Consider the following 14,128-nt stretch of genomic DNA (forward strand, 5'->3'; position numbering starts at 1 on the left):
CTACTCAAAATTTCCACTACTGGTTCTCCAGAACCTGTCAGAACCTGCTGGATTTCACCCCTGCTTAGGGTGCTAAGCAATGGGATGGGATGGGATGGGATGGGATGGGATGGGATGGGATGGGATGGGTAGGAGAGGAGAGGAGAGGAGAGGAGAGGAGAGGAGAGGAGAGAAGAGAAGAGAAGAGAAGAGAAGAGAAGAGAAGAGAAGAGAGGAGAAGAGAAGAGAAGAGAAGAGAAGAGAAGAGAAGAGACCGTGGAGGACTTTTAGTCTAACCCCCTGCTTAGGCAGGAAACCCTACACCACTTCAGACAAATGGTTGTCCAATCTCTTCTTTAAAACTTCCAGTGTTGGAGCATTTACAACTTCTGGAAGCAACTTGTTTCACTGGTTAATTGTTATGTTTATTTAACTAGGGTCAGCCATGATGGACTGACTTTGCCCAACCCTAAGAAGGCAGCGATGGTGAGCTCCATGCAACATGTCAAGCCAAGCCAAACCTATCATATAACACTTTCTTCTGGATAGAGAACATTGTGTGATGGTTATGGAGTTGAACTAGAATAGAGAGACCCAGAGTACTGCTTTTTGCAAGAGTCTATAGTATTAAATCAAATTCCACTTAACAACACATTGCATGTGAGTTTTTAAAGAGAAACAAACCATAACTTCTCAATTTCATTGTCATTATAATTTCTAGTGATATAATAATATGTGATGGTCCCTATCAGTTCACTGTGCAGGAGGATTTTCACTTTTAAAGTACCCGAGGCGTATTTAAAGAAAATCAATGGATAAATGTAACTCTTTTCTATGAGCAATTCAATTTTTGCAAACACAAAGTGTCTGGTATATATGCGATAAGTTTCCCATTCCTCACCAAATTAACACATTAAATAAAGTTGTAAGCGTTGCTTAAATATGTACTTCAAAAGTGTGTTTTTTTTTAAAAAAAAATCCACCCAGTATTAGTCGAAATGAAATGTAAAAAGGGACGCAGATATGCAATCTAAATTTGCATCTCCCTCCACTAACAGGAATAAAGACCTGGAATGCACATTATTCAAAACACTGGTCTCTTAAAAGAGAAGGCTGTGTATGAAGACATTGCTAGCTTGGTGATTTTACAAAAGTGGGTAAAAAGGATATTTTCTGACCGCCAATGATTTCAGCTTAGGTCAAAAAGTGAGAAATTGCCTGCAAGGGTTTCTTTTCCTCTGTATTTGACAAAGTCCTGCTGAACTGCCTAACAAAGAATGAAGGAGAAGGAGAGCCAGCAACTGCAGTAGCCTTCTGAGATATTGATCGGAAGATAAAGACATCATTCACAAAAGAAGAAAGAAAACTGAGAAGGATAATCACAAGCGCAGCTATGAACGGCAACAATTTGGTTGTTCTTACACTGATTTGTCTGTTGTGCTCTATTTTTCCTTCCTGTGCAATATCTCTTAAAACCACAGGGTAATTTCATGGAGGGGGGGAAAAGAGAGTAAGGTATTCAAAAAAAATGGGGTCTAGGACAACTCATTGTGACCAACTCGCTGCGGGAAAATTCTCCGTAGGAAAATCCAAAGCTTACTTATCGTTTCATTCAGTTACTTTTATTATGGGTCACCACGTTTTCATCGAAATTATTGCAACACTTGTATTTCTGGATTGACTTTCTTTATTATTTTATTATTGGTGGCCACGCTTCCATGGAAATTAATGCAACCTTTGTATTTGTTGACTTGTCTTGCAGCAAGTTGGCTGTGGCGACTTGAGTGGGGCAAGTTATCCTATTACAACAGAAATGGGTCATGCCATCTTTACCCAGTTGTAAATAGTCTTTTACAACTCCATTATCACTGCAATATCAACTCCAAGATCACCGCACTTGGGGACTGCAGCCAAGAAATTAAAAGATGCTTGCTCCTGGGGAGGAAAGACATGGCAAATCTAGACAGCATACTAAAAAGCAGAGACATCACCCTGCCAACAAAAGTGCATATAATCAAGACTATGATTTTTCCAGTTGCAATGGATGGCTGTGAAAGTTAGACCATAAGGAAGGCTGAGTGCCAAAGAATTGAGACCTTTGAACTCTGGTGCTGGAGAAGACTCCTGCGAGTCCCTTGGACTGCAAGGTGATCAAACCGGTCAGTCCTAGAGGAGATCAGCCCTGACTGCTCTTTAGAAGGCCAGAACCTGAAGAGGAAACTCAAATACTTTGGCCACGTAATGAGAAGGAAGGACTCCCTGGAGAAGAGCCTAATGCTGGGAACGTTTGAGGGCAAAAGAAGAAGGAGACAACAAAGAACAAGGTGGCTGGATGGAGTCACTGAAGCAGTTGGCGTGAGATTAAACGGACTCCAGGGGATGGTAGAGGACAGGAAGGCCTGGAGGAATGTTGTCCATGGGGTTGCGATGGGTCAGACACGACTTCGCAACTAACAACAACAATCCATGGATATGATCAGGAAGTTGAAAAATGGTGGTCTACATGAAATGAGAGGTCTTGATTCCCCTCTTCAGATACTTATGTTTATGGGTACAATCAGAAAAATAAGCTATTTTTTGAGCAAGGCCTCAGTTATTTTGCCAGATCTGTGATGTGGTGGAGTAAATAAAATGGCGTCTATGTTTTTCAAGGTTTACTCATGCTGATTGGCTGGCTGCAGGGGAAACATCTCCTTGACATGTTCGCCATTGGAGTGAGGTAATTTTGAGAGAGATTTCTTCCGCATGTAGACGTAGCATGTTGAACTATCAAAGAACCCGAAGCTGGGTTGCCATATCATGCTGAGACTTGGTTTGTTGAACTATAATTGGTTTTTAAAAATTGTAATACTTGATTCTGACTTCAGTTAACCCATAATAGTTGGGATCACTCATCATGCGAGGTCAAAGCCAGGTATACTACATTACGAATCAGTATGATATGCAAACTTTCTCACAGCTTCAATGGACTCCGGAGGAGGACAGGAAGGCCTGGAGGAACGTTATCCATGGGGTTGCGATGGGTCGGACACGACTTCCCAACTAACAAGAGCAACAAAGTGGTCTTTCCCTTGGCACCAGTGATTCCATGTTGGTTGAGACTACTCAACGGGCATTCTGGCAAAAGATCTTCTTTCACGTTGCTCCCTTTTTCTGGACTTTTTCTGGACTGATAATCAACGACTACTCTGTCTATGGCATGGTATATGGAAACAATCTTGGGAGACAGGAGGAAGAGCTGCAGATCAGACAATCGGCATGTAAAAAGGATGCTCGGGGCAGCAAAGGAGAGGGGAGGGCATGGGAAGTGTTTCAGAAAGAACCCTCCCTAGTTTAAGGAGAGTAAAAGCAGAAGAGGGGAGAAATATTTTCAGCCTTGCACGATTCTGTTTGTGTTGCCTTATAACAATTATAGAGTTAATATTCATAAGGGTGCTTCATCTCTAGACTACACTCCAAAAGAATATCAAGGGAAAGATATTTAATCTCGCCAAGCAGATTGCTTTTGACTGATTAATACTCAAAATATAATGCTTAATAACTTTGGAGGGGATTGTTTGTATGCCTTCAAGTCTGTTATGATGCCTGTCAATGTGCAATTTTCTTGGCAGAGTTTTTTAAAGTGGTTTGGCCTTGCCTTCTTCTATCTGGGCCTGAGAGAAAGTGTTTGGCTCCATGAAACCCAGCTGGTTTCCATGTCTAAAGCAAGACTAGAACTCACACCTCCTGGTTTCTAATCCCATGCCTTTGAGCCTTTCTCTGCCTTTCTGGCAGATCAATTGTCCCAACATTTTATTGTGTGGTTATTATTTCATTCCTGCACCGATCTGGTCAGTGGTGGGTTTCAAAACTTTTTACTACCAGTTCTATGGGCATGGCTTGGTGGGCGTGATGTGGCTTGGTGGGTGTGGCTTGGTGGGCATGGCAGGAAAAGGTTACTGCAAAATCCCCATTTCCTTCTGATCAGCTGGGACTTGGGAGGCAGAGAATAGATGGGGGCGGGGCCAGTCAGAGGTGGTATTTACCGGTTCTCCGAACTACTCAAAATTTCCGCTACCGGTTCTCCAGAACTGGTCAGAACCTGCTGAAACCCACCTCTGGATCTGGTTGTTAGAAAAATAATCCAGATTTTTTTTTTTAAACAGAGATACAAGTATTTCCTGAATCAGAGCCATCCTGGTTTGGACAATGAAAAATTAATAATAATAATTATGCAACTTAAATCTTCTCCACGCCTAATGTAGACATCATCCCATTTATTCTCATCCTCATTTTCATCCCATTCTCATTCCCCCATTTTGTTATGTTTTTAATTTCTCAGCAAGAATTACTTACATTTTGCTGACTAGATTGAATGGCTATATCCCAGCCTGAATTGTGATAGAAAGTTTTTTTTTTTTTCTGCATTCTTCCCCTGGCAAGTTTCATGTACAATGAAGAGAACATTTACGGTTAACTGGTAAATAAGTAAGAAGAAGAAGAAGAAGAAAAAACCTCTCTACATTCTCTGTATTTATTTGCTGGAGGGTGTGAAAGAATATGCACCATGGCCCTGCTTACATTTTCAAATAATCAAGGTGGGAAAAAGAGATTCTCACTTTTACTTAGGAAAATATGATAATTTTGTTTCACTTTTCAGCCAGGGATTAGAAGTACTTGGGTTTCGGAAGAACCCCAAAGGCAACCTCTGTTCAACTAGGTTTGCATATTTGCTCCATTGATTTACATAACCAGGGTGAGCTGCAGACAACTGCAAAATTATATTGCTCTTGGGGTAATAGCAGTATTTTTTTTTAAAAAAAAATTCTATAGTCCAATGGACAATGAGAAAAATATTGATGAGACTGCTTAAAAGCTTTAAATTTGCAGGCATTTCATCAACGAACTGTCTGTTATTTTTTATCAGACTGCTCACTCTACCCACCAGATCCAAATTATTATATTTAGTTAATCAATCAACAAAGGAGAACACAATTCTTATTCGCTGAAGAAATGCACCCTTTCTCCAAACACAAGGCCTTTGAGAAGACTTCAGTTGTGGCACAGTGGTTAGAATGCAGTATTGTAGGCTACTTCTGCTGCCAGCAGTTCGGCAGTTCGATCCTGATTGGCTCAAGGTTGACTCAGCCTTCCATCCTTCCAAGATCGGTAAAATGAAGACCCAGATTGTTGGGGGCAATAGGTTGACTCTGTAAACTGCTTAGAGAAGGCTGTAAAGCACTGTGAAGCAGGATATAAATCTAAGTGCTATTGTGATTAATTCTAATATTGAATATTTCTGAAAAACTCACCGGAAGAAGAACAGGAGCTGGTTTGCATCCAGGAGATTCTACTGAGGAAGAGAGGGACCTAGAGTGGACTCCCTCCCTTTAGTAGGCACTCTGGGACAACCACAACAAGCAATTGAGTGTACACTGTACATCCTAACCAATCTGGAGAATTTGATTTATGGTCCACACTTCTGGGTAAACTGTACTACAGGACCTTCATAATTTTCTACTTGATACCAAAACCCAATAAAGCTAGAAAGAAGTAATCACTAGAGAGTTTGGGCTCTTGCTCGATAGCACAAGCTTTCCATTTGATGAAACTTTTGCCCCCTGATGACAAGATTCTGACAACCATTTCAAGTGCTGACACTTTCAATGAAGAGAGGAGACAAAGAAAAGACTCAAATAGACAACTAACTATGTAGCTGCTGGTGTGGCAGAAGATCTGCCATCCAGCTTCTATTTCTGCTTCTTAGCTAATGCATCCTTCTCTTTTGACAATGTCATCCTTCTACTAGTCTTCTCTCTAACCCCACTAGGTCTTATGTTGGCAAGAATGAGTCAGAAGCAATAGCTGTTTTCGTCCAAGTCACATGACTAACCTCGGTTACTTTTCCATGGATGAAAAAGTAGGGTTCGAGCTAATCTAGGATACCATCATGATGCTTGGTGCATGACGGTTGATGGTTATGATGCTACCTGAACACTTCTTGTGAGTTGTTCCTTGAAACTGGTCATAAACAAGTATAATTAAAGAATAAATATAGGAATACTGGGCGAGACCACTGCATTAAGAAGCAATGAATGTGTTCACTCTTATTTTTAGTGAATATAAAAAGGAATATAGCTTGGCCTGGAAAGTTATTGGTTCCTGTTGGTATCTTCAGCTTATTCTGTTTTCTACTTCAGTCCTCCATTTGCAAAATAAGGTGGCTAGCATTATGAGTTGTTATATGTGTCACTACCTTCACCTTCTAAAAACCTACTGTACTTATTACTTTCTGAGTGCAAGCTAGATAAATATTCATAAATACGGGAATGCAGATATAATTACTTAGAATAGAATAACAGAGTTGGAAGGGACCTTGGAGGTCTTCTAGTCCATCCCATTGCCCAGGCAGGACACTCTGTAGCAACTCAGACAAACAGTTATCCAATCTCTTCTTAAAAACCTCCAGTGTTGGAGCATTCACAACTTCTGGAGGCAAGTTGTTCCACTGATTAATTGTTCTAACTGTCAGGAAATTTCTCCTTAGTTCTAAGTTGCTTTTCTCCTTGATTAGTTTCCATCTGTTGCTTCTTGTCCTGCCCTCAGGTGCTTTGGAGAATAACTTGACTCCCTCTTCTTTGTGGCAACCCCTGAGATATCGGAACACTGCTATCAAGTCACCCCAGTCCTTCTTTTCATCAAACTAGACATATCCAATTGTTCTTTATATGTTTTAGCCTCCAATCCCCTAATCATCTTCATTGCTCTTCTCTGCACTCTTTCTAGAGTCTCAACATCTTTTTTTACATCGTGGTGACCAAAACTGGATGCAGTATTCCAAGTGTGACCTTAGCAAGGTATTATAAAGTGGTATTAACACTTCACATGATCTTGATTCTATCCCTCTGTTTATGCAGCCTAGAACTGTGTTGGCTTCTTTGGCAGCTGCTGCACACTGCTGGCTCCTATTTAAATGATTGTCCACTAGGATTCCAAGATCCCTCTGACAGTTACTGTTCTGCTGTTCTTAATATAGGGCAACAGTTATTTCAATCACAGAGGTGCATAAATGACCACAATCTTCAAAACATATTTGATGGGACCTACAACCTCTGATCAGAACAATAGTTTAGTATGCTGAGGCTGACAATAAATGACAATTCCATACTTTGTGTTCTCTCTAATAATGATTGTGCCCGTCTCTTTTCATTTCTTAATCCCAGGCAACAAACAGCCGTTTCTCCTCCCTTCTCCCTCAAATTAATATCAATAACTGTGCTATAATTATTGTTCCAGTTTCACTCCAGTGCAATCTGCTGGGTCATCACAAATGGCCTAATCAAATGTGGCTGAAACAGCATGTTCTTTCTCTGCGGGTAAAAGCATCAAGGAAGAAGGAAGAAATCAGCAACCCAAGCTAGAGAAGATTCAATTGCAGAGTCCTTTGATGTGACCAGTGGCAAAAGACAAAGATTGGGGATAATGATTTTCAAAGACATTGAGGAACACTGTGAAGACCTTGGTTACTCCTGTTTGGTAAACACCAGCTTAGCCCTGGAAACACGGAGAGTGTGAGAAAGAAAATCAAGTTTGTTCCACCTTGATTCTTTTCCATATAAGAGGGTGGGGAAGATAGTTTCTTCCACGATTCCAAGAGGCTCATCCAATCTCATTGTACACATGTTGTGCATTGACAATAAAGGTTTGAATTGAATTGAATTGAATTGAATTACAACCTACAACAATAGAAATTCTAGTAGTGCTTCTGGTGGTGTCCCTTTTCTAAAGCCAACATTTCTTATCTTTCAAACTGTCGGAAGGAAAATCCATCTGGTTCAGTTCCAAGTTGAGAGAAAGACATTGGAAACAACATGGAGGTTGATTGGAAAGACGGTTTTAATGATGAACAGAACCAACAGCAGTCTTTGGTCAGCTGACCACTTGTTTTGATGAGTACATGGGTTTTTATAGGTTTCAGAGATGCTGATAGGGAGGGTTGTGCAATGTCTGAAATGCCCTTAGGAGATTGTGCAATGTAGTGAGCTCTGTGTCTTCTACTAAATGGTAGTGGGTTAATCCTATTATGTCCTGAAGGATCATGTCCTGTTTAAAATCCCATCACCCTGGAGCTGAAGGTCTTTTGTTTTGTAGATAGGCTGGCCCAGTCTTTCTTAATGGGCACAAAATATCTGCCAGGGTGTGTGTGTGTGTGTGTGTGTGTGTGTGTGTGTGTGTGTGTGTGCTATTAAGAAAGACTGAGCATGTTTCTCCATTTCTCCCTTTGGGGAAATATAATATTCTGCCTTTTTAATATTTCCCAAAAGATTTCATTCTTCTAGGAGCGGGGGCTTGCCACAAAACCATCCATACCTGTTTGAACTCTCAACTAGCTATCTCATTTTGATTCGGATTTCTTCTTTTAGTTCTTCCTAAACATGATCCTTTTTTTTCCTTTTAAGGTCTTTTTGACTGTTGTTTCTCTTGCTATTCTAATCCTGAAGGAACCTCTCCAATACACCCATCAGCTGTGAAACAGAGGATTTTTTTCTGGGTTTCCTTCACAGGGAATATCCACCACCCAACATGAATACAGAGATTGTTCATGGAATCAGTGATGTTTTCATTTCCCCCAAGCTAAGCAGGAAAGTACAGAATAGGAAAAACAAACTGTAATAGCTACTAGCAATTTTACTAGTAATTTCATCACTAAACGAATTGTTGAAGGTTAACAACTACCCACGTATATCCAGGCACAATTCCTGGATACTGCTAGAGATTTTCTTCATGTCTATATCTTCCTCATTCTGCTCAATACATCTACTTATTTAACCTTCTTATATCAACTTGAGAATGCAGAGGAAGAAGAAGATTCCATTGGTATGAAATCTTGGAGGCATTCTTGACGTGGAGAATACTAGGCTGAGAAGACAGTTCGTCTAGGGCAGTGTTTCTCAACCTGGGCCATTTTCAGAGGGGAGGACCTCTACTCCCAGGGTGGACTTCTACTCCCAGAATTCCCCAAGCTGGCTGAGGAATTCTGGGAGTGGAAGTCCATATCTCTTAAAATGGTCAAGGTTGAGAAACGTTGATCTTGGGGGGGGGCAAACACAAGGCCCGGGGGTCCAGATCAGGCTTGCAAGGTGCTTATAACTGGCCCTGGAAACAGCGAAGGACTGGCCCGCAGTGCTTCTGCGGTGAAAATGGAGCTTCGTTTTTGCTGGCAGAGGGTTTCAGGAGCCCGTCGCAGCCAAAAATGAAGCTCTGGAACCTGTTTTCGCTGGCAGAGTGCTTGGGCCACACAGGTGCCCCTGACACGAGTGATGTCGAGCTGGCCATGCCTCTCCCTAGGTCAAATACAACTCTGATGTTCCCCTCAATGAAATCAAGTTTGACACCCCTGATCTAGGGCATTTCCCCCTCTGGAAGTTTACCCTCTCCGTGAGAAAGAGAAAAAGTTGAGCAAAATATCTTAGCATCCTTCTTGAGGAGTTTCCATGGTTTCAAAATATTACGTCTCTAAAACATTAGATTCTTAAACTTTCCAAGGAAATCAGGCTTTATGACTATAGAATTAAAGAGGACTTAAATAACGTGCCACACCACTGAAGTTTGGTTTTCCAGCCAACACTTGGTCTGGGGAATATTGGATTTCAAGGCATTGCATTGTTTAGAAACTAAGTGTGCCTTTTTACCAGAGGGCATGGGAACACAAGACACTGGAAATTCACTTTGGAACCATTATTTTGGTAAAATAAGGATCCCTCCCCCCTTTTTTTTGAACAAACATAACAGAATGCAGACAGAAGATTCCAATATGAGGGGTCCTTGGTGCTCTCTGAGCTTCTCTTGTTTCCTTGCAGATGTTTCATTACCCAATCTAGGTAGCATCATCAGTGCTAGAAGGAACTGGTTTCATGGGGTGGGGAGGAGGAGGAGGAGAACTGTGGGGTCCTTGGTGCTCTCTGAGCTTCTCTTGTTTCATTTCAGATGTTTCATTATCCAAATTAGGTAACATTATCAGTGCTAGTCAATTCTAATATGGGTGACTTGGATGCTCTATTCTTCATCAGCTGTCTTCTAACCCCAAGAAATTGTTGTCTTAGAAGACAAGGAATTTGCAGAGATCAGTAGAAAACAGGAAAGTCACCTTAAGAATCAATCTTTGGGAACTCCATATGTGGAGTTTAGCTCCAGCAACCAACAATATCCTTAGGAGTATATGTACTTTACACCACACCAACTGGGGAATATAGAAAATTCGGGGAGTTTTGCACTGTTGTTTCAGTCTTAGAGATGACGTATAAGAAAGGCAGGGAGAGTAAATGTCAGAGCAGAGATTGTTCATCCCCTAGCAACTGCTCACAGTTGCAGAAAGCTTGAAAAATAAACCTCAAAAACGGAAAATAATTAGTTTAGGAATCGGGAATGTGGATCACAGGAGGCACAAATTCAAGCGCAAAACATTTCCCCCCAAAATTAGCAAACCCTTCAGCACATTTAAGACTCAAGCATGTCTAATAGTCCATAGCTTACCTAAGGGAACTTCTTTTTTTAAAAAAAAAATCACTGCCAACTACAAGTTGTCCTCAACTTATAACCATTCATTTAGTGCAGAGGTCTTCAAACTTGGCAGCTTTAAGACTTGTGGACTTCAACTCCCAGAATTCTCCAGCCAGCATAGCTATTCTGGCAGGCTATTCTGCAGGCTATGCTGAATTCTGGGAGTTGAAGTCCACAAGTCTTAAAGCTGCCACGTTTGAGGACCTCTGATTTAGTGACTGTTCAACATTACAACAGCACTGAAAAAAGTGACTTATGACCATTTTTCACACTTATAACCATTGCAGCATCCCAGGGGTCACATGATCAAAACTCAGATACTTGACAATTGACTCATATTTAGGACTGTGGTCACATGATCGCCTTTTGTGACCTTCTGGCAAGCAAAGTCCATGGGGAAGCCAGATTCACTTAGCAACCATGTCACTAACTTAACAGCTGCCGTGAATCGCTTAACAACTGTGGCAAATGAGGTTGTAAAATGGAGCAAAAGTCTTGCTTACCAACAGAAATTTTGGGCTTAAGTCTGATCATAAGTCGAGGACTACCTCTATGTCTTCTTTTCATTGTAAGATGTTCTAGAGATGTTTCTCCTAACCATCCTAGTTAAGAAAGCCGAATCCTCAAAATCCAGATTTTTCTGGTCTTTTTGAGTTTCTTCATCCATAAAAGCCCCTCGCAAAACAGCAAATACAGTGTCGTTTTCAAACTTCCTTAATACCTGGATGAAACCTCTCAAGTGCACAAAACAGGGTTAAAGCTTAATGGGCCATTTGGTCTCCATTTCTCAGCCTGCCAAACTCACAATGCATAGTACATCAGCGCCAACATTTTAATTTGACACCTGTCTTATTGAAACGAGTCTTTGGCTATCTATTTCATCCATACTACAAACATCACAGTTCCAAACGAAAAAATCTGGAGCCAAATTCCAAAGTTCAATGCACCCAAGGAATAGCATATGTCCACATTTCATCCAGCTTTAAATCAAGATCTTCCGCCATGAGTCTGCACTGCCAGAATGAAACAGATAATTGAATTCCAGCAACCACGTGGCTCAGGACGAAGGTCACAAGCTTATTATTCCCCAAGTCCATGTTGATATTCACAATACCCAACCATTCAAGTACACAAGCTTTTCAAGGCACGGCAGAAAGCTAAAGCCACAGCAAAGGTCAAAGTTTGCATGAATACAAAATTAGGAAACATTTCTTAAAAATTAAAAAGCTGTCACTCTACTGTATATTCAAGTAGAAACCTCAGAGGGCCTCTTGGTACAAGGATAGTGAATTGTTAATACATTTCAAATGAGATAGGAACATCCAGATCGCAGTTGTATTTTTTGTGCATATGAAAAAAAAAAATAGAACAAGAAAGAGAGATAGATAGATGAAAATAAGATTTCTTACAATTCAGAATCGGTTGGCCCACTGTGAATGCGGATGAATGTTCAATGTGAAAAACTTTTTGCTGAAATCCCGGAATGCATTCTAAATCCTTTGTGGACGTAGGAAGCAGCACCTGGAAAAGCAAAGAAAGAGAGTTTTCATATCTGCTAGTTTCACCTTCTTAAGCCTTCTTTTTCACCGCTGCGCGGTAGCGGCTGCCGTGCACATACATGCATGAAGAGCGCATTTGGCACGCACCGTGCATGTATGCGCACAGCGAACCGGTAGCAGACTTTGGAGGATTTCATCTCTGATCTAGAGACTCTAGAAGCCTTTTCTGTCAATCTGATGAGGTAGCAAAGAAGGAAAGCAGAAACAGAGAGTGCTTAATGACAAGCTCAGATTTAGCAGATGGACACATTTCTCATCTTTAATGGCGCGTGCCAAAATTTGTCCTTTTGTTCAAGTGATCAGCTTGAGAAAAGGAAAGAGTTCACAAGGTTTACTCCTTCCATAAAACGCTGGCTTAATCTTGTAATGACTAATTTGGTTTCCTGTCCTACCCTGCAAATCATCACAACTCCATCCATAGCTACCAACCATAAAGGACCACCATAACAATGTGGATGATACAATAGAAACCGAGGAGAAAAATGTAAAAAAGCAGAGGAGGAGGAGAAAAAATATATATTTTATTTGGATTTCAGTTTTGCATCATTTGAATGAGCATTTGGAGTTCTGAAATAGAACTGGGATAGAAGTCTTAACCCCGGGAATGAAATTAGACACAAATCTGAAACATTGCAGAAGAAGAATATTGTATAATCCAATAAGTGATTAGCATCATCTGTTTTAGACCAGATAGAATGAAAATCAAACAGATTAGGGAGATCCCACTCTAATATACTTATTAATAAATGAGGACCAAGGTGCAAAAGAATAACTAAATAAAATAAAATAAATAAATAATCCAGTTTCTAAATTTTGGTAATCTAGTCTTTTGCCCAATGCAATAGACTCTTTAAAAGGTAAACATTTCCCCTTTCCTGTCATGTCCAGTTCTAGGGCATAGTGCTCATCTCCATTTCTTGACCAAGGGAGCCTGCATTGTCCAAAGACATTTCCATGGTCATGTGGCCAGCATGGCTATACACCAAAACCACAAGGAATGCTGTTACCTTCCCACCGAAGTGGTACCTATTTATCTACTCGCATTTGCATGCTTTCAAACTGCTAGATGGGGTTCAAAAGAAAATAAGACCCTTTCTTATTTTTGTGGAAATACGGTAATATATAAATAAGCAACTTGGCCAAAGTCAATACACTGAGTTCTCCATTGTTTCATTTTGTTTTCCAAGTTTTACAAAGCATCAGACAGACATGTTTCGCTGTAGTGTTTAGCCCCTTCAATTCATTTGCACCTTCTTTGGAAGCTTACACCAGCGGTGTGTTAATAAAACTGACAGAGGGAAAATGCAGGTGTGATTGTAAACCTCGCTCTGTAACGAATTATCCTTGTGTTTTTCTCGCGCAGCTTTTTATCAAGAAGATGAGATTCTCTACACATGGTAGAAAAAGCTCCACAAAAGGTGATTAATTAGCAATACATTTACCTAGGCTCAAGCGTGCGTGCGTGTGCGCATCAGAGGTGAAATGCTCCTGGTTCGGACCGGATCGCCCAATCCGGTAGCGATGGCGGCGGGTGGTTCGGAGAACCGGTAGCAAAAATCCCTGCCGCCCCCCCATGCCCAGCTGAGCCACGCAATCATCAGAGGCTGTTTTTTTTTTTACTTTTAAAAGCATTTTTTCTACAACCTCTTTGGCCGAAAAAATGCTTTTAAAAGTGAAAAAAAAAAGCCCCTGATGATCGCGCGGCTCAGCTGGGACCGTCAGAAGCTTTTAAAAGCATTTTTTCTACAACCTTTTCAGCTGAAGAGGTTGTAGAAAAAATGTTTTTAAAAGTAAAAAAAAAAAAAAAAAGTTGGCCATGCCCACCCAGTAACATTAACACCCCCCCACCCACCAAGCCATGCCCACAGAACCAGTAGTAACAAATTTTACATTTCACCACTGGTGCGCATGCACACTCATTGTATGTGCAAGGAATGAAAACACAAGCTAGAAATGGTGCTGGGGAAGACCAGTGCATCTGGAGGAAAGTTATCCTTTTAATTTAAATTTTGCACGGAGCCAGATGAATTTTGCTAAGAGTTCACAGCAGA

The 14,128-nt window shown here is 40.9% G+C and overlaps 1 protein-coding gene across 1 annotated transcript in view; it reads right to left on the reverse strand.

The window, feature by feature from the left end:
- The window catches only part of CDH13 (cadherin 13), a 425,229-nt gene that overhangs the window by 298,231 nt on the left and 112,870 nt on the right, over positions 1-14,128 (reverse strand). The window contains exon 2 of the mRNA XM_034426532.3: positions 11,928-12,039. Coding sequence (XP_034282423.1) covers positions 11,928-12,039 — 112 coding nt within the window. The remainder of the gene's footprint in view (positions 1-11,927; positions 12,040-14,128) is intronic.

This window comes from Pantherophis guttatus, chromosome 11 (genome assembly GCF_059756535.1).
Source record: "Pantherophis guttatus breed Tessera chromosome 11, ASM5975653v1, whole genome shotgun sequence".
NCBI lineage: Eukaryota > Metazoa > Chordata > Lepidosauria > Squamata > Colubridae > Pantherophis > Pantherophis guttatus.